The sequence below is a fragment of the Lithobates pipiens genome, unplaced genomic scaffold, assembly GCF_037356315.1.
Source record: "Lithobates pipiens isolate NorthernLeopardFrog02 unplaced genomic scaffold, aLitPip1_a1.2 Scaffold_23, whole genome shotgun sequence".
Classification (NCBI taxonomy): Eukaryota; Metazoa; Chordata; class Amphibia; order Anura; family Ranidae; genus Lithobates; species Lithobates pipiens.
Window position 1 is genome coordinate 248,201,101 of NW_027507785.1, and position 24,141 is coordinate 248,225,241.

The following is a 24,141-nucleotide window of genomic DNA, read 5'->3' on the forward strand; positions in this document are numbered from 1 at the left end:
ATAGGCTAAATTGGGGGTGTTTTTGTTTTGTTTTTTAGCAAAAACATGTAGCAGAATACAAATTGACCTGAATTGATAAAGAAATTACATTTTTTAATTGAATATGTTTTATAGCCGAAATAAAAAATATATATATTTTTTGTTTTCAAAATTGTTGCTCTGTTTTTGTTTATAGCACAAAAAATAAAAAAACTGCAGAGTTGATCAAATACCACCATAAGAAAGCTCCATTTGTCAGGAAAAAAAAGAACATCAATTTTATTTGGGTACAGAGTCACACGAGCGCACAATTATCAGTTAAAGTAACGGAGTGCTGTATTGCAAAAAAATGCCTGTCATTAAGGGGGTAAAAACCTTCTGGGGCTGAAGTGGTTAAAGCAAACCAAAGCCCATCGACACAGGCTTTTAAGTCAAATATGGTAGTAAATATGAAGCTTCCTTTGGAAAGCCTACACAATTACAACAATTTATGTCTAAATGTTGATTCTCAATTAAAATTAAAAAAAAAATTGCCTTAAATGTACTTTACAGAGTATCATTCGCAACAAGGCATATGTAAAATATTTCAACTGATTATCTGCAGATTCTATTAATAGCAGAGCTTTGAATGAAGAATGTTGGCAAAAAAAAAAAAAAATCCCTAAATCTCGAGTCCCGGATTGTTTTTTTTTTTCATTTTAGTGATTTCTAATTTCTAAACATTATACAAGACATATAGGGCTTTAGTTTGGTAGCAGATTTGGATACTTCTATTTTAAGCACCTTGTTTTTTTTTACACTCAGGTTTATATTTATTAACTTTTTTTTTTCTTCACGAGTTGCTAGATCTGGTCAGTGGACACATGTTTCTGACCCCCTGTGCAGCTATGTAGCAAAAGTTTACTTTTAATACTGATCTATTGTTGGTTATAGTCATCCAGCAATAGATCACTGCAAGCAGCAATCTACTGCTGCATGGAAAGGCTGGACAGAGCTGTAGCAGTTCTGCCTGAGTCTGCAGACAGGAAGAATTGTGTTTACATTCTCTTCTAAAGAAATCATTAGAAGGATAGCTGATTCTTTCAGCGCCTAGATTTAGTGCTGGACCCCAGGTGTTACTGACAGACAGCCACTCCATCTTGTATTGCCCCGTTGCCTCTTGTATTGGTGCACAAGTATCCCACCCATTGCCTAGTTAAGGAAATAACTATGTGCCAATCAATTTATAGTTCTCAGATGATGATAATCACCATTTTTTGTTTTACCGTTAGAAAACATAGCTGGCTTCAGATTGAATTTGAAAGGTAATTTGTATTAAAGTGGAACTGAATTATAAAATAAAAGATTTACTATGTAATAGGGAACATCTATAAGTGTTAATAGAACCCAAAATGTACCCTCAAAAAAATTAAAACATTTTTTTCCCTCCTGAAAAATAGCACTCAACCTCTTTGAATGTGAGGGTGCCTAGGCACTCCTGGGCCTACAACCTCATAGCCGTGTACATGCAGTTTGAAATCATCTTAAAAGGATAAGATCAGGTAAAAAGAAACGTGCATTTATTTATTTTTTTCTAAGGAGCCTGCAGAGCATTGCATCCATGCTCAGCCGAATGCAGGGGGGGGGCAATCTCCGGTTCCTGCATACTTCCAGGTTAGCTGTCTGCCCATACCAGTTACCTCAAAGCATGAAGATCAATGGACTATGAGAATGCTCACCAGCACCCTCAGTTCATTGGGGACTACAAGCTGTCAGCAGCAATGGCTGACGGTACTGGTAAGAATTCATTCACACAAAACTGTGAATGAATGATGTAGGCGTATGGGTGTAGCCCCACATGGTCACACTATTTATAAAATTGTGGCAGCTGGTGTGGGGAGAAGATCCCCTGCCTGCTGGCACAAGGAGGAGGGATCGTGGATAGGCTGTAGATGTTGAAAAATGCTATATGTTCAAAGTTGAACTTATCCTCTAAGGCACTGATGCCTTTGATTGCTAGTCTCAGAAGACATGGAGTTATATTTTGTGAATGTCATTCCTGTATCACTTGCTGGAGAGGAATCTGCACTTCATACATCTTCGGGTTTGTGATTTATTCTGTGGCTCATTCCTTTGTGACCCTCTCCAGCTGCTTTTTGAATATTTCCCAACCAGTCATCAGAAAAGTAGCTTTGACATGAGAAAGCAAAGTCCGGCCTCTACCAATATGGCATCCCCCACACAGCTACACAAAGCAGAACAGGGCAAGTCCGTAATGCTCTCTACATGCCATCTTTGTACACAACATCCAGGAGTTCAGATCCTCTTTAACACTAAATTATAAGAAGTAATGTGCAGAAATGATGCTATACTGTATATGGTATACACATTTTAACAAAGGATTGAGTCACTCCTCATCTGTTACAGATACTAATCAGTGTTCTTCTCTTGATAACGTAGAACGTCCATTCAAAATTTTCCATGTTCTAAAAAGACTGCAGAATATTCAAACGATTTGTATTGACTTGAACATTTCAGACAGGATATAGGTCTCATCCCAGAGAACTCCAGGCCTCTTCAACTCTTTCTCCAAGTTCTTAGCGGATTCCATTAATTCGGCCAGGCTAATTTTCAGTTCAGGATTGGGGCAACAAAATAGGATTTCATTCACTTCATCCTCAATCATCAGAGCATAAATCAGTGGGAAGACTTCTTGAATGACACTTGTCACCTGTCTCTTCAAAATAGCATCACGGCACACCAGATTCAAAATAAAGACCCCTGCAAGAAAAAGTTAAAGCAAAAACATCGGTTTATATGAAGATTTAGAAAGCATGAGGAACATTTAGGACCATCCCACTGCTGTTACTAACAGCACAATGTTTTGGACAAGTTCTTAGGAAGCTGTTGACAAAGGCCAACTATGTGCAAAATGTTGAAGTAATTACAAAAAAACTGGAAAACTCTATAGGCTTCCTTTCGTGCGCAGATCTTTTTTGTGGCTTTATGAGTGGATCAGGTTGTGGACCATCTGAAGCTTAGTTTCCTTTTGCTTGAATAAACAAACACAGCAATCTGCCAGCTGCACACTGCTTGGGGGTATTGCACAGCTAGTTGTTTCCCCTCTCTTGCTGGGCATGGGAGGGTTAGCCCTGCATGCTCAACTCCATTTGTGATAATTTCTCTGCACTGAAGCACTATAATCCTACAAGCTCCACGCTGTAAATAGGCTTTAGCTCTGGTTCACATTGATGCTACTTGAAGTACCGCAATTTCAAAGTAGCAAGGTCAGCGCGATTTCAGGTGCTACTTGATAGACATCTGTTTGGCTTCATACACAGATGTCTATTGAACTCGCACCTGAAAAAAAAAAAAAAAAAAAAAAAACGGTAAAAGTAGCACTGATGGAAACAGTGCCATTGTTGCCAATAGGCTGCAACTTGAATGGATCTCTAAAATCGCAACTGAAAAATTGCTCCAATGTGAACCTAGGCTAATGCACCTAATCAAAGGTGTTTTTGCCTTACTACTCTCTACACTTTGGACTAATTTTGGTTAACTCAGACAAGTCAGATGTCAACGTCTCTGATCTATTCCACACATCCATAAGAGGCCATGTGGACCAAAGCAGCAAGTGGCTTGCGTACTCTATTGCATCATTGTGATACGCTTGCCTTCGCTTGGTGGGCACCCTAGGGAGTCCTTGTTTGACTTTCCCCGTTGCATTGTGGTTGTGTTACCATTTTTTTCTCTGGTAACAGAATGGATATCACTGTCTGTTTTTACGTTTTTTTTTGGATGCATTTTTGATAACATAAGTGTTTGTGTTCTACTGATATACACCCTTGAATAAAGAATGAACTTCTGAAATGCGTCGGGTGCTTTTGTTAATGTTCAGTCACAGTGTATTCATGGTGAAGTTATCAGAAAATGCAGAATAATATACACATGTTCATCACTTGTTCTGTTGGTAATAAAATACACCAGCCATAATCTGCTTTTAACAATATTGTTTAATAAATAAAATTGTGTTTGAGATTTAAAAATATTCTCTTGTTAATTCATACTATGATTATGAATTGTAATTACTCTGTGGGCCTTTAAAGGCCTATTAGGATTTTTTCCTTTCTTCACAGAATATACCATGTTCTACTCACCATTATTCTTGAGGAGTTTGTGCACATTTTGAAGAAAGCTTTTCTCCACAAAAGCAGGTGGTGGACAGCTCATGCCAAGACTGGTGTCTTTACTGTCTACATCAAACATTACCACATCATATGCAGCTTTGTCTGTAGAGAAAGAACATAAACCCAGAGATTAGGTTTTCTACAACTTGTGATGAGAGTTGACGCTTAGTCTTAAAATATAGCATATGACTAAGAAGTAATGGACCCAATAACCTATAAAGTATTTGTGAGTGATCACATGTAATTTTGTTTTTGTACTATACTAATCTGCTGTTTAACTTTGTTTAAACAGGGGTGCAAAACCATTTGAAAAGCGAGGGCCACTTAAGCGACTTGGTAACTGGTCACGAGCCACAATGAGCGGAGCGTGTGGATGACCGTGTCTACTCTGCATATGCAGAGTGAATACGGACACAGCCTACTCTACTCTATGGGCCCCCTGATCCACCCAGACTGGAGGATGGATCCCTTTATGTTTTTTTAGCGGATTGGATTGGAGGTAGGCGGGTGTAAATGGACATAAGTCCGTTTACATTTGCCGCTCCATTGAGGGTGAAGCACAATGCACCTGTGGCTTTCCTGAGGGTCAGCTGCACTTTGTCATAGACTTCTTTTTTATCCCGCAGGTGTAGTGCACTTTCTGAAAGCTCCCGAAACCCGCAGGTAATAACAGAAGTCTATGGCTCAGTTTGAAAGCAGCTCAGTAATCACTGCAGAACAGATATGCCCATATTATACACTGTGATTTTACTAATAAACGTACCTTTAATAACAGTCTTCTATTCAGGCATTGCCTGCTGTTGCTGTCCCAGGTAGAGTGCATTTGGTATCACTCCACCTTTTACTGGAGGCGGAGCTATACAGGAAGCATCGGCTTATGCGGCTCTGTTCAACAACTGCTTTCTTCCTCTACTGCCAGCTTCATTCACAACACTGATGCTCTGGAATGGCGGGTCAACAACCCACGATCTGACATTGCCAACCAGCCATCCCAGAGAAGGAGGTCGTGGGCCACATGGTTTAAAATATGCCTAAAGACATTAAAGAGCATTCACCTTATCCAGTAGTTTGCGGCTAGACCATAAAATGCTAGTAAGCCTGTCAAAACTCCTCTTGTTCTTAAAGCGACCCAAAAATGGAACTTCCGCTTTAAGTGATGGTGACCTCAACATGCCACGTTTGGCATGTAATTTATTTGGGGGAGGAGCAGGTACCCAGTTTTTAAGAGCACCAAGCTTGCACTTCCTCCTCTGGCTCTGCAGCACTGGAAGGAATTTCACCTCTCCCCCTTCCTCCCTGCAATCTTCTAGGACACGTCACAGGTCCCAGAAGATTGCCTGGCCATTCACAGCAAGCAGCGTGGCTCGGACGTGCGCAGGGCGTGCCTGGCTGTAAAGGCACATCCGGGCACCCACAGTTAGAATACGCACGCCGTGGAGAGGGGGGGGGGGGGGAGGAGCGAGACTTTGTGTGCCCACGTCGCTGGATCATGGGACAGGTAAGTGTCTGATTATTAAAAGTCAGCAGCTACACTTTTTGTAGCTGACTTTTAAATGGGTGGAACTCTGCTTTAATTCAGGGGAAAGACATTTGGCTGGGTTGGATATTACATAAGAAATTGGCAGCTTAGGATACTACTATGGAATGCAACACATTCTTGACAGTCTAAGGGCTAAAGGAAACCATACATGCTGCTAAACAAATTTCTAGCTGTCATTTGTTTCAGTGAGAGTAAAACAATTTTGTTGCTATGGGAAACAAATACTTTTCTTTCAGGCCCTTTGCACAAGAAGAGCAGTAAGAAATAAACGTATTGAATCAGATCTTCTGATTCTTGTCCATGGGGTTACAGCGCCACCTACAGGAATAGGAAACTAGGCAGGAAAAGAACACAACCACTATACATATATAGATCCACATACACCTGATCCACCTATCTGGTCAGGCTAGGGTAACACTGACACAGACTACACCCGGTCATATGTGTCCCAGCCTGACGCTTAACGCCACCCCAGAGCGCTGGGTCTAAATTATCCAGCCTGTCGCCCAGCCGGCCGTTGAAGAAAGAAAGAAAGAAAGAAAGAAAGAAAGAAAGAAAGAAAGAAAGAAAGAAAGAAAGAAAGAAAGAAAGAAAGAAAGAAAGAAAGAAAGAAAGAAAGAAAGAAAGAAAGAAAGAAAGAAAGAAAGAAAGAAAGAAAGAAAGAAAGAAAGAAAGAAAGAAAGAAAGAAAGAAAGAAAGAAAGAAAGAGAAACCACAAGGGCTATGGAACCATAGGACCCAGCGGTACTAGGTCTCCCTCCTGAAACACTAGGCAGAAATAAATGGCTTGTCTATAGCAGAGTGGGGGTTTATACCAGCTAGGACTGCCCATAGGTGGTGCTGTGTTCTTTTTCGGCCTAGTGTGCTACTCCTGTAGTTGGCACTATAACCCTACAGTCAAGGATCAGAAGAGCTGTGTCCATCAATGAACGCAAGAAAAATTACTTTACATGTGAAATTACTCAAAACGTGACAGGGATATATCAACTTACCTTTGTCTGCCAGGTTGTTAATATGAACCAATCCATCAGCTAAATGAACCTTCATACGCTCATCTTGAGTGAAGCCAAACCAACTGGTAGCCACATCCAATACGGAAGGGTCAATTTCAACAGCTTCAATGTGTGAACCCAAGAAATAGTCATGAATAAAAAGGGATAAGCTTCCTCCTCCCAGTCCTACCACCAATACAGATATGTGTTGGTCTGTAAAAAGAAAAGCAAGACTTAAATGTTCATTAAAACAACATGGATTGTGTGATCATGCTCGGTAAAAGCAATGTTTCAAAATCTCGTATTTTTAATTTTAGCTTATAGTAGAGAGCTGGGTAATTTTAAACAGTCAGAAAAACCATATACCAACACAGACGGCCTGCATTCAAAAAGTATTGCTTGGCAATCAATTTTGTACAGAACTCCTGCACAATTAATAAGTTGACATGAATTAGACCAAAGTAAGCTTTACATAGTAGCTTAGTGATTGGCTCTGGTGTGTCTCATCACATCACTGCTCTTTGCACTCTTCTACTTTATTAGGCCTCAAGTTAAAAAAAAAAATGCAAGTCTAATTAACAGTTTAAGCATAAGTCTGGGGGTACTCACTTCTATGCTGCAGCTATCCCACTTCAACTCTAAGACCAAGAACTTGACCTGTGACCTCTGGGTCACAGGAGTGCAAAAGCAAGTGCACTCCTGTGAACCACAAGAGAAGCATGGGCAAAAAAGCTTTGGCCATATTTTTCTTTAAAAATTCTAAAGAAAAAAAACACAACAGTTCAACCCATGAAGCTTTTCTGAGAGCTCTACAAACTGCAGCACAAGAAAACGTGTACCCGCCTATCAGTGCGATTGTGACCAGCCACACATTCCTCCAGCCATCTGCAATTTCTTGCTTGCAAACCAAAGGGAAAAAAAAAGAATTGTGTGCTGCTCAGGTTATAATGGAACACTGGTGCTCTGCCCACCGCTATGAGTGCCAGCCAAGGAAGGAGCTTGTCTATGCTCCAAACATTGCGTAGGCAAATGGGATGTCACAGAGGCCGCACATAGAAACAGACCCATTATAGTAGAGAGTGAATGGTAGGTAGTCTCAGCCTGGACCCCAACCAGGCTATGCTCCTAATGCATTTCACTCCGCGCCTTGGAGCTTAAAGTGGTTGTAAAGTCAGAAGGTTTTTTATCTTAATGCATTAAGATAAAAAGTCTTCCGTGTGCAGCAGCCGCCCTCAGCCCCCCTAATACTTATCTGAGCCCGATCTCTATCCAGAGATGTTGTAGGATTGTCTTGGCTGCCCGGGATTCCCCTCCTTATTGGTTTAAACAGCAGCGTGGCACCATTGGCTCCCGCTGCTGTCAAAGTCAGTCAGCCAGCCAGAGGAGAGAAAGGGGGTGGGGCCAGGTCACAGCACCGTGTCTGAATGGACACACAGAGCTGCCGCTCGGCTACGGTGCCCCCATAACAAGCTGCTTGCTATGGGGGCACTCATCAGGAGGGAGGGGCCAGAAGAGCCAAAGAGGGACCCGAGAAGAGGAGGATTCAGGCTGCCCTGTGCAAATCCACTGCATAGAGCAAGCAAGTATAACATGATTATTTTTAACAAAATAAGACTTTACAAATCACTTTAATTATGGGTAGCCATGCCCCCAGGACATTTCCAGATATCTGACATCATCCATTGGGTTCCTAAGGAGTGTCCTCCCTCCCAGGAAGTACTCTGATCTCTCTATGCCTATCCAGTCAGTGGCAATGCTGCACAATCCCTGGACTGGATATCCTGATTTTTTTATGCTATACAAGCTATGTTTTAATGCTGCACTTAGATGGCACCCTTCGATGTGTGTTTTTATAGATTTAGACTAGACACAAATTAAAGCCATGAAGCCAAACTCCAGTTAACACTTTATAAGCAGTTACAGCAACTGTTTTTTTTTTTTGTTTTTTTACTTTTGGGATAAATGTTTTACATAAATAAATAAAACGGATCATTATAAGCAACCTTGGCAGTGATAAATGGTTTGTCTCATCCCTCTAACTGCTACATCTGCAAAAGAGATGGTTCTTTTGAAAAACAAAAACAACAGACTTACTGGCCAGATTACAGGGAAGAAAGACTAAAATAAAAACAAATGCAACCATCACATCTAAGAATTGATCATTTGCAACGTAATAAAAGGTTTTCTTTGGGGTTTAATATGGCTTTAATATTGTTTGCCAAAGGCTGCATCATTCCAACTACCAAGTACAAGATCAAAAACAAACTCCTGGTTCTCAGCATACGTTTGCAAGTGTGTCATGCACAATTAATGGAAAGCAATACCTGGAAGTACTCCTGGATTGCGGAGGAGTGCCAGTCCTGAGATCATTACTTTGTGATGTTCACAGCACAAGTAGCTTTTGTCAATAATAAGTGATGACTGGGAGTCTCCTTTGTCTGCTGGCTGTGGTTTCTTTTTTTTCTTCTTTTTCTGACCTAGTAGAAAGGGAAAAAATATTACACAAGTTACAGTATGTGTCAGTAATGAGGAAAAGCTGCCGCCACATAAACCTTTTATACTGCATACAAGCACACTGTACAATCAACATTGCAGGCACGAGCAACCTATGCTGATATATGAATGTAACATCAGTTCTACACATGTATACTTGCTGTTGGTCAAAAAAAAAAAAAATATGGGATTGAAAGGGCAGGACTGTATTCAGATACAATGCCGGCATAGGAAAATAACGATTCTTCACAAAGGAGATACTTGCTTTAATGCTGCCACCCCTTTAACCTACTGGCTTGTAGGGTCTGCCCTACCATTGCCAGGTGCAAAGATAGTCTTCAGGTTTTGTGCAAAAAAAAAAAAAAAAAAGAAAAGAAAAAATGGTTACCCAATGAAAATATAGTTACCAGTTGGCGATCCAGCGGTACAAATGTGTTAGAAAGCAGATGTAGGGAATAAATATAAATTAAAGGTACTAATGCGCTCCACCTAAGTATTGATAAATGTGTAAGAAAAGTCTAAAAAAATATTTATATAGTCAAATATGTATAAATGTGTGGAAGCAGCCAGCAAAAAAATAGTGATCTCTACACCAAAGGAATAATATGTAAAATAAATAAATTGCGGCGCTACCTAAAAAAATTTTTTTAAAAATACACTAAAATATCAAAACACGTATAGTACAAAAGTGAATCCACCTCACTACAGTGATAAATGTGCAATATTGAACAATAAATTAAGTTGCATCTAATAAAATAATAAATGTGCATAAATAATTAAAAAATCATGCGTGTAATAATAACAGAGTACAAACTGCAAAAAAATGCTGAATGAAATGTGCAAACAATGCAATAATCAATAGTGCTCCTCAAATGAAGTCCATGCAACTGATTGGTGAGCATATAACAAAGTCCATGCACAAAATATAAAGTGACTTCCAAATGCGTGACTGTCCACCGACTCACTTCAGTGCCAAGCTTGTGCACCACCAGTTTCCCCCAGCCTCTCACCTCAAATACCTAGTATCTTGTACTTGGTAGTTGGATGAGTGCACTCTTTTATTCTTTCAGTTACATCAGTCAATAGTATTAAAGATGTGAGTATTGCCCTACTGAATAAACCAGTTGAAAATATCCCAAGACACGTACAGACCTTAATATATGTCATGTTCCTGGCAGCCAAAATTGCTATTGCAACTGCCTGGAAAAGTCCAGTTATAGACCTTAATGAAGCATAAACTAACTTGCATAACGCTAAATGAAAAAATGGTTAGTGTCTTGCAAGATAAACTACATCTTTTTCGACAAAATATGGTCTCCTTGGCTTGCCGGTCCAGACAAAGTGCTGATTCCAGGAATGATTGGCATTAGACTCCTAGACAGATTCACCTCTTTAGATTCTCTATCTTTCCCACTCTTTTTTCCATTCCTGATGGGTGGCACTAATCACTGGGGTGTCAATGTGTAGTCCTGGTGTGAAAGTGTCCAGATCCTAACAATGGTGCTGACTACTAAAAGGTCATGCTATTTTGAACATTTGAGAGGATTTGGTCTAACAAGTTGGCTGCTTCTGAGGACTGCTTCTCTGCGATATCTCTTGACCAATTGGACTATCTTCCATCTTGAGCTGGAGCCCAGACATGGAGGTCCCATACTTTGGTGTTTACACCATATGCCTTGTTGACTCACTGAGCATATGCCCATTTGAGTCTCCTTACTCCGGTAAGCCTCCTCACTAACCGGTGGTGGTTCTATTGTCTGTGTCTTCACTTCAATACTGATGTCACATGGAATTCCACTTCTGGCCACATAACCTGTTTTCACTGTTTCTCCAAGGACTGTTATATTCATGGTTTAAAAATCTATATATGCATATATATTGGGCGGCACAGTGGTGTAGTGGGTAGCACTCTCACCTAGCAGTAAGAAGGGTCGCTGGTTCAAATCCCAACCACGACACTACCTGCCTGGAGTTTGCATGTTCTCCCTGTGCCTGCGTGGGTTTCCTCCGGGTACTCCGGTTTCCTCCCACAATCCAAAGACATGCAGGTAGGTACATTGGCTTCTGTTCAAAATTGGCCCCTAGGATATGAATGGGGACCTTGGATTGTGGGCTCCTTGAGGGTAGGGACCAACATGAGTGTGCAATGTACAGGGATGGGGACAATTGTAGACACTCACTCAGGTTGAACTGGATGGACTGGTGTCTTTATTCAACCTAACAAACTATGAAACTATATATATATATATATATATATATATATATATATATATATATATATATATATATATAGATTTTTAAACCATGAATATAACAGTCCTTGGATAAACATTGAAAACAGGTTACGTGGCCAGAACCACCACCGGTTAGTGAGGAGGCTTACCGGAGTAAGGAGACTCAAATGGGCATATGCTCAGTGAGTCAACAAGGCATATGGTGTAAACACCAAAGTATGGGACCTCCACGTCTGGGCTCCAGCTCAAGATGGAAGATAAATCTTGACCAATTGGACTATTATATATACATACATATACACGTTTTTTTTTTTTTTTTATCATCATCATGATTTTTTGAGTGCTGCATAAAATTTTAGCTTTCACATATCTATGTATTTTTATTGTTAAATTATTTGAGCGTGGCAAGGCCGCTCTATTTTGTGATGTTCATAAAAAAAAAAAATATATACAAATATCTTACCTCTTTGGGTGGCACTTGGCAGTAGTCTGGCCTCAGACTGCACCACATTTTGGTTACTGAGGAATATAAGACGCCTGAAGTAGCTAGTTCCATCCCCTCGGGCATCCTCAACTACATATTCCCCACTCAGTTCACTCTGTCCACGATATTGCACTGTTCGGGTTCCTATGTCTCCTCCAGCTGATAGAAATGGGATCTGAAAAGAATGACCCATTTTAACAGTGCACTAAAGAACTGAAATGGGGATTAAACAATTAATCGGAAAAATATAAAGTAAGATAAATGTAAAGCATAAGTTGTTGATAAACATTTCTCTGCATTTGCTGAGCAGCCACAGTGCTCTTGGACTGAACAGCCTAGCACCAGAACCCAACTATTAATTTTGACTTAGGCCAACCGGCTGACTATTACATCCTGATGATTTTTACCTATGAAAAAACACTTACTGACTCTGTACCTGCTTCCACTATATAGAGGCGAAAAGAAAAGTCGATGTAATGAGTTCTGACAAATATCTTCCTGACTAAATGTAAAAATACTAGCAACTGTGTGCTCTATTAAATATTCAACAGATTCTTATCCTTTCATCCTATAGTAGTACAGACTAATTTTTGCATAAGTATTCCCTTAAGAATTAGCATTACAACATTTTTTGAATATACAGCCTACTATATAGCAGATGTCTTATTTCTCTCTCTTTCTCCTGTAAAATGGTTGGCTCTCACCATGTTTTCTACATGCTGTCTCCCATGGCCCAATGTGTATGTAGCAATTTGTCCCATTTCAAATGGTGAGGTAGACTCTGATGAACAGCACGTCCCATCCCTGGCACTAGATTAGCTTTGATTTCCCAACAGCAGCACCATCACAGCACAGAGGGAGGCATTGTGTCAGCTAGGAAGGAGGGGGGGGGGGGGGGGCAGGAGTGTGTACAAGAAACTGTCTAGTATAAATTCCCAGGCATGCTCACAGCAGATGCAGGTTCAATCAAGGTAGCCCTGCTCTGCCCTCATGCCCAGTAAAAGGTTATGCACTGGGAGTGGGCTTGTCAGTGCTCTCCTGCCTTGCTCCAATGATATGCAGAGGACTGTCAGCCCTGTTACACTGAAGAGTGTAAATTACATCAGTGTTCAACAAACAGAAATGCCCCAAATTGGGCTTCTGGAAGAGGAGGAGCTGTCAAAGCTGGACTGGAACAAGCAAAGAAAGTATCTCCACAGTAGTTCAGTGTTTCTTTGAGGAAGCAAGGACAGGTATTTCTAAATGAACCCATAGACCGGCATTTATAATTTTTTTAATTAGACTTACGATTCCAGAGCCAGTGGGCTATAGAGGTGGCAGCACCCAACTTTACCTGATGGTTATCTGGCAATCCTGACGGAGCCAATTCTAGAACTTTAGCAGTCAACTCTGACTGAATAGCCTCCATGCTTTCATAGTGCTGATCCCTGTGCAAGGCTACGATTATCAGACGACGGAACCCAACGCTTCCTGCCAATTGTATCCGTCCAGGATCAGAACCAAACAACCACTCTGTTTCTCTTCCCTGGGGAACTGGAAAACAGGAATCCAAATGTAACTGCAGTAACAAACAAAAAAATATATATAAAAGGTATTCAACCTCCCAGTGTATATTATGTTCATCCTTGTTGCATGATTTTATTAGTCCTATGGGGCAGGGGCTACTCCTGTGTTTTCTAGCCCTGCCCACAGATGCTGTCTAAAAATTAAGAAAGACTATTTGCTAAGGGCATGAATAACACATTTCTATAAAATGTCATCCAGTTACGGATTAGGTATACTTTAGTTTGAGATGTACTACACATGAAATGATTGTATGGGCATGTCACTGCCCAGTACAAGCTTCCTGATGGTGACATTGGCCAAGCATTTGTGCACCGTGTGCTTCAGTAAGCTTTTTACACTGTTCACTGGAAGGATGTGTCAAGGTGACAATGCAGGATAACCAGAGAAAGAGTGTTGTCATCCTATAACACTTTTATAGCAAGATTACAAGATTTTAGTTTAATCAAAGTTATAGAATTAAAATAGGATTTAAAAAAGACATAAAAATTTTTAAACATTATATATTATTTAAGGGATATTAACTGTTCGACAGTGTGAAAGGGGCCTGACCGTTCAGGTCCGCCGTCAAAACTGACAGGTGGACCTGAACGGGCGCTCCATGCTGGTCTATGGAGAGACGGATGTTAGCGGTGACATGTCCACTGACATTTGACCCAGTCCAATCAGCCAAAAGCAGATGGATGGCCCTACGTCCGGATTCCTTCGCTGGCGGATTGGAATGAGGTCAGATGAAAAACGGACATGCTGTCAGTTTTCATCCAATCTCTCCATAGAAGCCAGCGGTGCTCGACAAGCCCCTCCCCGCTCAGTGAGCAGAGAGGGACCTGTCATCCGCCGGCTCAGTGGAGATCAACGGAGAGATCTCCCGCTGAGCTGGCAGGTGGGTCTGCCTTGTGGGAATGAGGCCTTAAACATGATTATGTATTTGTTTTCCTATGAAGCATTTTGTTTCCAAACAGTCAATTCTAAGCAGACAAAATCCTCGCAGATGCACAGAAATTGAAACAAATATTGTAGTGTGACCAGGGCCATCTTTAATATTGATTGGACCCAGGGCAAAAAAATTCTTGGCATATGAATGCAGCTGCAATTTACATATGAATGATGGTTATTTACATTCTGTACACAACAATAGGGCAGAGCTGGGTAGCATTAGTAGCAGCACTTCACACACATATCGGGATACAGCACAGGACTAAAATTTCAAGGGACAAGGGAATTTAAACTGGGATAGTTGACAAGTATGAGGTAGCTGCTTTGGGCCCCATGATAATGACAGGGGACAGGGCCCAGGGCAACTGCCCCTTTTGCCCTGCCTTAAAGACGGCCCTGAGCTTGACTATATGAAGTTAAGGCAGAACTTTTTTTTTTTTCATTTTAGAGTAAGGGAGGGTTATAACCCCTGTTTTTTTGTGCCGTCTGCGTCACATGGGGGTGGGAGATAGTCAAAAGGTAGTGCAAGGAAATTCCTCCATAGTGAGGAAATCCCAAACTAGTGTCCCTGTCTTTTACTTTCGACAAAATGGTAAACAGTACAAATAGAGAGGATGATTCTCACCAACAGGGGGGAAAAAAAAAAAAAAAACACACAGCAGGTGTTCTAATCCATTTCCATTCTATCCCTCCAAATTTTTTTTTAAGTTTTGCCTTTAGTTATACTTTAAAGTGATTGTAAAGTCTTATTTTTTTTTTTATTATTATTATTAAATAACAGGTTTATACTTACCTTCCCTGTACACCGCCGGTGCTCCTGACTCCTTCTCAAGGTGGAAGCCGCTTCCTATCGTGGCAAACCAGCATGCTTGATCTCAAGCCACGCTGCCTGTGCCCATTGGTGGCCCCCTGCTCACTTGTCACAAGATTTGACTGACAGCCGTGGGAACCAATGACTCCCGCTGCTCTCGCAAAGTATGTGAGAGCGTGGAGAGAGCCACTACAGACAGGCAACATCGCTGGATCGAACATGGGCTCGTGTAAGAATTGGGGGAGTGATATTGCAATACTTTAACCTAAAAATAATTTTACCTTATTGAAAGAAATGCATTAAGGTAAAAAAATGTTTAGGATTTACAACCACTAACGGCTTGTTCCCACCATAAGTGCATGAAAACTGATGGGAAAACCTTACAGATTTCACTTACAGAGACATGAGTTTACATCAGTTTTCATGCACGTTGACATCAGTTTTCATGTGCATCAGTTACGTGCCCAGTTCACACCAATGTTGATTTCATATCAGTTTTTTTTTTTTCTGCGTAGAAAACTGCATAAATGTTACAGATTCCTGCGCAGGAAAAATCTGCACGTTGTGGTGTGAACAGGACACAGAGAAACATTGTTTCCTTTGAGCCCTTTCAGAATGCGTTCAGAAAAACGGTTTGAATTATTAATAGTTTGTAAAAAAGAAGTGAACAAAAATAAAAATCAGCAGGGAAATAAATAAAATAAATGGAGAAGAAGAACAAGGCGTTTATTAAAGCTGATTAGGCATAAATTAAGGGTTAATAGAGTTGTAAAGGTAGAAGGTTTTTTTATCGTCATGTACCCTATGCAAAAAAAACTGTGTAGCAACCTCCCCAGCACTCCCTAATTACTTAATGAGCCACAGCAGCGGTGCCATTGGCTCCCATGGCTGTCAATCAAAATCAGTTAGCCAATCAAGGGAGAGAGAAGGGGCGGGAGCAGGTCAGGGCTCCGTGTCTAAATGGACACACAGCTGTGACTCGGCTTGGGTGCCTGCTGTGGGGGCACTGGACAGGAAGGAGGGGCCAGGAGCAGCAAAGAGGGACCCGAGAAGAGGAGGATTCTGGCTGCTCTATGAAAATCCACTGAACAGAGGAGGTAAGTATAACATGTTTGTAAAGTCTCTTTTAAAACAATCACTTTAAACAAAGGAACATTTAAAAAAAAAAAAAAAAAAAAAAAAAAAACCTTTTTGTAACTTGACATTTTGCTTTAAACGGACTTGAATCATGGTCCAATTTCATTCCTGGAACAGAAGCATAGTGAAATCTGTGGAGGAGGCCATGTTGCTTTGCCTTTTATGGGAAAACCACAGGTTCACTTTAAAGTGTTACTAAACTCACAACAGTAAAATAGGTCTCTATATGCAGTAAAGCATGCTTGTTATACTCACTGTGGAACCTAAGAGGTTATTCCTCTGCATTGTATAAAAAGGCTGTTTGATCCCGTCTTCTCTGATCCTTCACTTCTTCCACTGTCCCCAATCTATCTCCTGATAAGGCAGTGTATGATATTGGCACAGGGCCAATCAGCACTGTCCTGACAGAGGGTCAGGGGTCCTGCAGTCTCATTCGGACAGTCAGAAGAGAAGGAAAACTCCTCTTACAAGCTTCAACCAGACACTGATAGAAGTCACAAGACTGCTATATACTGCTGATGAGAAAAGGTTTTTAGCAGTTTATATTTACTAAAATAATTGCATTTCCATGTTCTGTGTATTATGGGAGACCAGATATAGTGAATGCAGGATCCTGGGTTTAGTAACACTTTAAAACTAGAAAGAGCAGGGATTTGCTGATCACTGTTACGCATTCAAACTGAATCTAGGTTTAATTTCAAAATAGTTTGTTGGGCCATGCTGGCCCAAAAAAATGATCATTACTAATACATGCAACTACTGTCAAGCGCTGTATTGTACAGTGATGTGTTCTACGGTAGCAGTGGTACGGGGACTTCCTGCCTCATTCCTGGAAAAACATTGTGTCAGGATGAGAGTTGGGCAGCCATTCACAAGAAGCTTTGTATTTTATATACCAAAAAGTGTGAAAAAGCACTATACCATAGCAGACTCATGAAAACCTATCCTTAGTTGATAAAACCATATATATTTATTCCATAGGGAAAACAAAAGAGAATCTCCAGGAGATTCCTCATCAGTCATGCGGCTCCAACCTTCGTGAACTTTATCATCTAGTTTGGTTGGCAAAGTCAATGACTGGGCGTTCTCCATACAGAAGTGCTATGTTTCCCAATGGAATAAATATACATGCATTTATCAACTAAGGAATGGTTTTCATAACTCTGCTATGGTACAGCCCTTTTTCACACTTTTTGGTCTATTTCTTATCTCATTGGTCTAGGAGTTTGGGACAGAAGTGGCCTTAGCGCAGACAGTATCCCTCCATTTGGGTACTGGTTTATGCGCCTTTAGTAGAGTAGATTATAACAGGGGTCGATTTACTAAAACTGGAGAGTTTTAAAACCTGGTGTAGCTCTGCATAGAAACCAATCAGCTTCTAACTTCAGCTTGTTCAATCAAACTTTGACAAAAAAAACTGGAAGCCGATTCTATGCAGAGTTGCACCAGATTTTGTACTCTCCAGGTTTTAGTAAATCAACACCATAGTCTCTTTAGGACAGGTGTCTGACTTATTCATATTACACCCAGCGAAGAATCATACAGAAATATTAGAACTTAAGAGAAAAAAAAAACTTACTTATAAATACAGCAAAGTGATTGGCATGAGATAGGCGTACTGTAGGACTATCTACCACATGAAAGGTGTAACGAGTTCTTCCAGAATCTCCATCACACAAGTCTAATGACACTTCCTGAGAACTCTGATTTTGGTTTAGGCGATTACGGATTAGTGCATATTGCTGTCGTTCTTTCACTGCTGCCATTAGTTCATCGGAGCTTGAACAACGCAGAGGCTTGGCGCCCTCCTTATCAGCCATCATTTCCAAGACTTGTGGAAAGTCTGGCATTTGCCGTACCTTTGTCATAACAAATACAAACACTGGTAAAGGAAACTGACTGCCAGACTCATTGCTGCTGCTCTCTGATACTTGATGAACTCGAACCATCCATCCTCCTTGGGAGAACTGATTTACTAGTTTGTCCAAGACATGGCCTTGAGCCAGAGATACACACAAATATCGTCCACCAAATTGCAAGACACGACCAATTTCAACCAGCAATTTTGTAGCAGTTTCCAGAGTTTTCTCTTCTGTATCAGGGAGTATGGCATCCAATGTCCCCTTATCCAGCACAGCCTGAAAGTGAGAATCAGGAAATGTAGTCTGTGTGGCATCCATCAATTGGTATGTCATCAGAGGTCGTTTTTTGCCATTTCGTTCATTCATCTGGCGAATGACCACCTCGCTCACATCAATGTTGCTCAGATTCTGGCATCCAGCATCGTATAGCCTTTCACTTAACTCAGAGTTTCCACAGCCCACCACTAGCACCTGCAAGAAACAAGATGCACAAATCAGTTATGTAAAACCTGGTGAAGACCAAGACCTGCTGCCACTTTTAATCATTGAATGAATCAGTGTTCCACCTATGAAACAAGCTGGTCTAGGGGGGCGGGACCTCGTTACACCGTGCTGCTGAACACAGATCCAGCTTCGTGACACATAGCGGGACATGCCCTCTGTGTGTGTGTGATCCTGGTGAGTCTTTATTGATGATGGGGCAGTGAGGCTGCGTTCATGGGCACAGCGAGGCTGCAATGATGGGCATAGTGCGGCTGCATTCATGGGCACCATAAAGCTGCATTTGATGGGCACAGTGAGGCTGCACTGATATGCTTTATGTTAATATTGTTAAAGTTGTTAATATTCCTTTTTGGAACTTAATTCTGCTTAAAACATTTAACAGTATAATTTCATCAGTAAATTTACAAGGTGTTTAGGGAGCGGACTTAGGGGTGGGGCAACTGGTGGCGAGTAACTCTTAAGGCCTGGCTAGTGGCTCAGGACTTGAAATTATGAGCCCTGCTAACCTCGTCACACTAGCATAATCTCCTCGGCTTCTTCTAGGTGCCAGGACTTCAGTCATCACTTAAAGTGATTGTAAAGTCACTTTTTTCTCTATAAAAATAATAAACATGTCATACTTACCTGTTCTGTGTAGTGGATTTCCACAGAGAAGCCCCGATCCTCCTCGTCTTTGGTGCTTCTTCTGTGCTCCTGGCCCCTCCCTCCTGTTGAGTGCCCCCATGGCAAGATACTTGCAGGAGCCAATGGCACTGCTGCGGTGTCTCAGCCAATCAGGAGGGAGAGTCTCAGGTGGCTGAGACACTTGTGGACATTGGACAGAGATGGGGCTCTGGTAAATATTGGGGGGATTGGCTGTTGCACACAGAAGGCTTTTTATCTTAATGCATAGAATGCACTAGGATGAAAAAAACCTTCTGACTTTACAATTACTTTAAGTATAATAAGAATATAGACTGGGCTCGGCATGTACAGCTCAGTGTGTATTCCAAAAAAGATGGTAATTCGAGCAGTAAGTTTGTTTTATTGGTTTTGCTTTAGAATTTCAAAATTAAAAAAGAAGTATGGCCAAAGCTATTTTTCTATGGATCACAGGAGTGCAGTTCATTCTGTTTCATGGTTTTCTTTTATCTCCGATCTTCTCTTTCCTCCTCACACACTATTTTCCTTTCCATTCACTTGTTCACCTGCACTTTGGTGTTGGGCTCTAGCAACTTCCCACAGTATAGAGCATTTACAGTATACCCAATATATATTTTTAGATATGAAGCCCACTCACACCACTATTTGGACATTTGTCTTTCATCTTCTTGGGGATCATGTTTATGCACTTGGGCCCCCTTCTGCAGGTCCCTTCCACAGCTTCCAGCACAGACATTTTTGGCAGCCTCTGACTCCTTGTCCCCAATTTTCCAGACTTATTATGAGGTACGTACTTATAGGGATGAGTAAATCTCTCCCTTTCTTTTTGTACATATCCTCCCCATTGAGGGGTACAACATTGGATCATACTGGTCTACTCATGGTTTGTTTTATAGATTTGCGTACACCTGCCCCTGAAGAGAGGTATTATCCAGGAAACGCGTTGGGATAATTTGGATGTACTTATTTTCATGCAGACACCTCTACTCATTACATTATCTTGAGTTCACCACCTACCAGGTATTTTTTTTTATTTCAATCATTTTTATTGCGTTTTCTCAAGAAAAACCAAGAGAGATATTGTTTATCACACAATATGATACATTGACAAGGATGTGTGTGTGTGTGTATTTTAGGGATGAGCTCCGGTGTGTTCGCACACTCCATCTGCAGAGCCCGCCAGGAAGTTGGCTCGGCGCTTCGTTAAATCACAGCCAGTGAGACATTTTCCCAATGTGCGGCTGCAGAGATGGGGGGGGGGGGGGGGAATTGTATATCTATCTAATATATGTGTGTGTATGCTTTTTTTTTTTTTTTTTTTTTATTATATATGTATATAGTTAGTTAGAAAAAAAAAATCAAACATAAATGAACAAACAATAAACAGCGTAATTACTACAAAGTTCTGTGGAAAAGCATGATGATGGGTATTGCCCTCTCTCCTGGACACCCCATTGGGGACAAACTGTGCACCATCTACTGTAGTTCTCCTTTAACCATAACAGTGTTGTGAGATTCCAGTCTAAGACATTTCTAAACAGGGAGTGGTTCAGGTGGGGCTTTAATACATTTGAGTGTACCAATCCATACAGAGTGCCCACTGTATATTTACATGCTGCATGTGGCCTTAAGATATAGCAAACATATGTTCATATGCACTGTGGGTATGCATCAGGTGGATCACTTCACTCAAGGGTATGTGGTCTGGGGACCGCCAGTGGCAGAATAAAGCAAATTTAAGGGCTAGAAGGATATGTACTATTGTGCAACGTAGGTTAAGAGGGTCATCATCAATTATGATGTTGAGGAGCGCTAGTTCTGGTAAAGGAGGAATCAAGTTGTTAGTTACATTAAATATCAATTGGAAGGTAGCCTTAAAAAATGTAGCTATCTTTTTGCATGCTGCTGTTCTATCAAACCAGAAAACCCCTCCAAATCTTCAATTACTGATGCTGGAGAGTCACCGGAAGTGATCTGCTTGGAGACTTTGAGGAGTTGGCTGTTTCGACAGAACACCAGCACAGTGATGGACAGCTGTTGTGTGCATCCCTGTGTTAGCAGTCCCATAGCTGTTAATTGGGATGGAGAGTTTGCAGGGACACAGCCACTGCTCCTGATGTGACATTCATGTTGGTGGGACGCAGACCCTGGGTGGGTTTGGGGCCGTGCACCCACAAAAATATCACGCTGGGAGCAGTGACTGTGTCCGTGCAGCCGCTGCCTCCCAATTACCAGCTATAGGATGGCCGACAGCAGGATGCACACAACACCTGTGATGGTAAGCAAAGCCCTGCACAGATTAATACGCCGTGTGAACGAGGCCATGGCCTAAAGCACTGCTGCATGCAGATCCATATGACACTGAACACAGGCTCCTGTGCAGGAGAGGAGGCACCCTGCCCTCCATGTACACACCTTGTCTTTGGGTTTTATGTATTTGTGCAGCACCCCACACAGCTCCAAGTATCCTCCATACCACTCGAAGGCCCGCTCCCCCCTGCGCCTGAAGAACTGCTCCCAGTACTCGCTGGAGGAGAACTCCTTACTACTCTTCGGTAACAGATTCATCTTCCCACCATCACTGCCTCTGTCATCCCACGCAGCTGTCACATGGAGCACACAAGCAACACTTCCGGGTCACGGTTCTCCGCCTCCTCATTGACCACATGCTTCCTATAATTTTTTTTCATTGGAGAGCTAGGGTGTAGCAAGATGGCGGTGACGAAACGTCACTTCCGTTACAATTCCTGATGGGTCACCCAATCTGACGAAACACTGGCTGAAAAAAAGACATTGGTCCAGCCTAACTATGTATAGAACGGCGCTCTTGTTTGTTTCATTGCGGGCGTGCCTGCTGGGTTACAGCGACACCTTGTGCTGGTTTATATTTATCGCGTTTTTAGGTCTGTACACTAGTGAGACTGACATGGACAATGTCCGGGCTAACACTGCAATCAGTTACTATTCTGGTGTACGGAAACAGCAGCTGCCTGTAGTACAAGTACTTCTGGGTCATGGTGTCTTCCTTCTAGCTTGTGATTGGTGGGATGGACTGTGCAGGGGGCGGGGAAGGAGGTGGAGTTTGCTGTAGCCGGTTGCATGCCCCTGAATCCGATCGTGTGCTCCGATATCGATATACAAATCAATGGCTGCAGGGAGTGTTAGAAGCGTCGTGTTTGTGACCGGCAATGCCAAGAAGCTGGAAGAGGTACAGTACTCCGAGGAGAGCAGTGATCACAGGTCTATAGCGATTTATCCCCAGTATCTGTCACCGGCATCCCCACCCACTTCTTCTGGAAATGCTAGCAGACTGGCTGTCATCCTGATCCCATGGCTTCATTAACTCCTGACATGAAATAAGTCCACAGATCACGTCAGTCCTGCTGAACGCATGGCCGCTGCTGTGCGCTGGGAGGATTACATCCGCTGACATCCGATCTGGTCCGATCGCTGGCGGACATGCTGTCCGTTTTCGTCTGATCTCTCCATAGCAACCAGTGGCGCTCGACAAGCCCCTCCCCGCTCAGTGAGCAGAGAGGGACCTGTCATCCGTCAGCTCTGCGGAGATCAACGGAGAGAACTCCCACTGAGCTGGTGGACTCGGAGGCAGTGGATCCGCCTCGTGAGCAGGGGCATTGCTAGGTCTACAAAAGAGCTGGGGCTAGAGCCCATAGCAGCGTAGTAAAGAAAGTCATACGCTTGGGGGTGTGTGTAAATCCCCAGAGAGCCCACCCCTAGCGATGCCACTACTTGTGAGAATGAAGTCTAAGGGTCCTTTCACACGGGGCGGATCAGTTCTGATCCGCCCCGTGGATGTCCGTTTGCTCAGCGGGGATCACTCCGCCGATCCCCGCTGAGCAGGGAGATGACAGGTCTGTCTCCGCACACTGTGCAGGGACGGACCTGTCACAGCGCCGCTCTCCCCTATGGGAGATCGGATGACGACGGACCGCAGTGCCCGTCGTCATCCGATCCGATCCGCAGACGGATGGAAAAATAGCTTTTTCCTCCGTCACACTTTTTCGGATCGGAGCGGGTCGGATGTCAGCGGACATGTCACCGCTGACATCCGACGCTCCATAGAGCTCTATGGAGCACCCGTTCAGGTCCGCCTGAAAAACTGACAGGCGGGCCTGAACGGGACGTTAGTGTGAAAGGGGCCTTACTTGTAAGCAATAAATGTCAGAAAAGCTTTGGTCTTTAAATGGTTAAACTTCATTTACACTTTGATAAAAGAAGGAAAATATACTTTGTTTCTACTTATTCCTGTGTTGTGATAAAACTCGGCAGGCTGCCTGGATTATTTTATTTTTTTTCCAGCTGTGAGAACTCTCTGCACTTGTTAGGGCCGGTTCACACAGCGGGCGATGCGAGGTGACACGACTCGCCTCGCCTCGCTCCCGCAAGTCGCCCCCGTTCTGTACAATGGAACCGTTCTGAGAGGAGCGACTCGAGTCGCTCCGACTCAGAAAAAAGGTTCCTGTACTACTTTTGGGCGACCTCGGGGCGACTTGCATTGACTTCTATACAGAAGTCATCTGCAAGTCGCCTCTGAGGTCGCCGCAGGTCGCGGCGAGGCAAGTCGGAGACGCCTCGCCTCGCCTGCTGTGTGAACCGGCCCTTAGAAAAAAAATCGTGACATGCTGTTTTGAAGATCGGGAAGGGAAAAATATTTTGATCCTTAACGATTAATTATGCCGCTTTATCGCTGATGTGCTGATTCCAGGGTTTCACGTCGTTTATGTGAATTACATTAACCACTTGAGCCCCGGAGGGTTTACGACCAGACCATTTTTTT

At 42.4% G+C, this 24,141-nt stretch overlaps 2 protein-coding genes across 2 annotated transcripts in view; one reads left to right on the forward strand and one right to left on the reverse strand.

Annotated features, from left to right (window-relative positions):
* Positions 1-230: 230 nt before the first annotated feature.
* METTL13 (methyltransferase 13, eEF1A N-terminus and K55) lies at positions 231-21,998 on the reverse strand. Its single transcript, XM_077453009.1, has 8 exons — positions 21,759-21,998; positions 17,915-18,668; positions 13,222-13,421; positions 11,868-12,063; positions 9,002-9,154; positions 6,678-6,890; positions 4,116-4,247; positions 231-2,739 (listed from the first exon to the last, which is right to left on the reverse strand). Exons 1-8 carry the CDS (start codon positions 21,909-21,911, stop codon positions 2,465-2,467), a joined length of 2,076 nt encoding a protein of 691 aa, XP_077309135.1. The 5' UTR covers positions 21,912-21,998; the 3' UTR covers positions 231-2,464.
* A 385-nt stretch (positions 21,999-22,383) lies between these two features.
* ITPA (inosine triphosphatase) overlaps positions 22,384-24,141 on the forward strand; it is a 38,977-nt gene continuing 37,219 nt past the window's right edge. Inside the window, exon 1 of the mRNA XM_077453010.1 lies at positions 22,384-22,551. Coding sequence (XP_077309136.1) covers positions 22,489-22,551 — 63 coding nt within the window. The 5' untranslated portion in view covers positions 22,384-22,488. The remainder of the gene's footprint in view (positions 22,552-24,141) is intronic.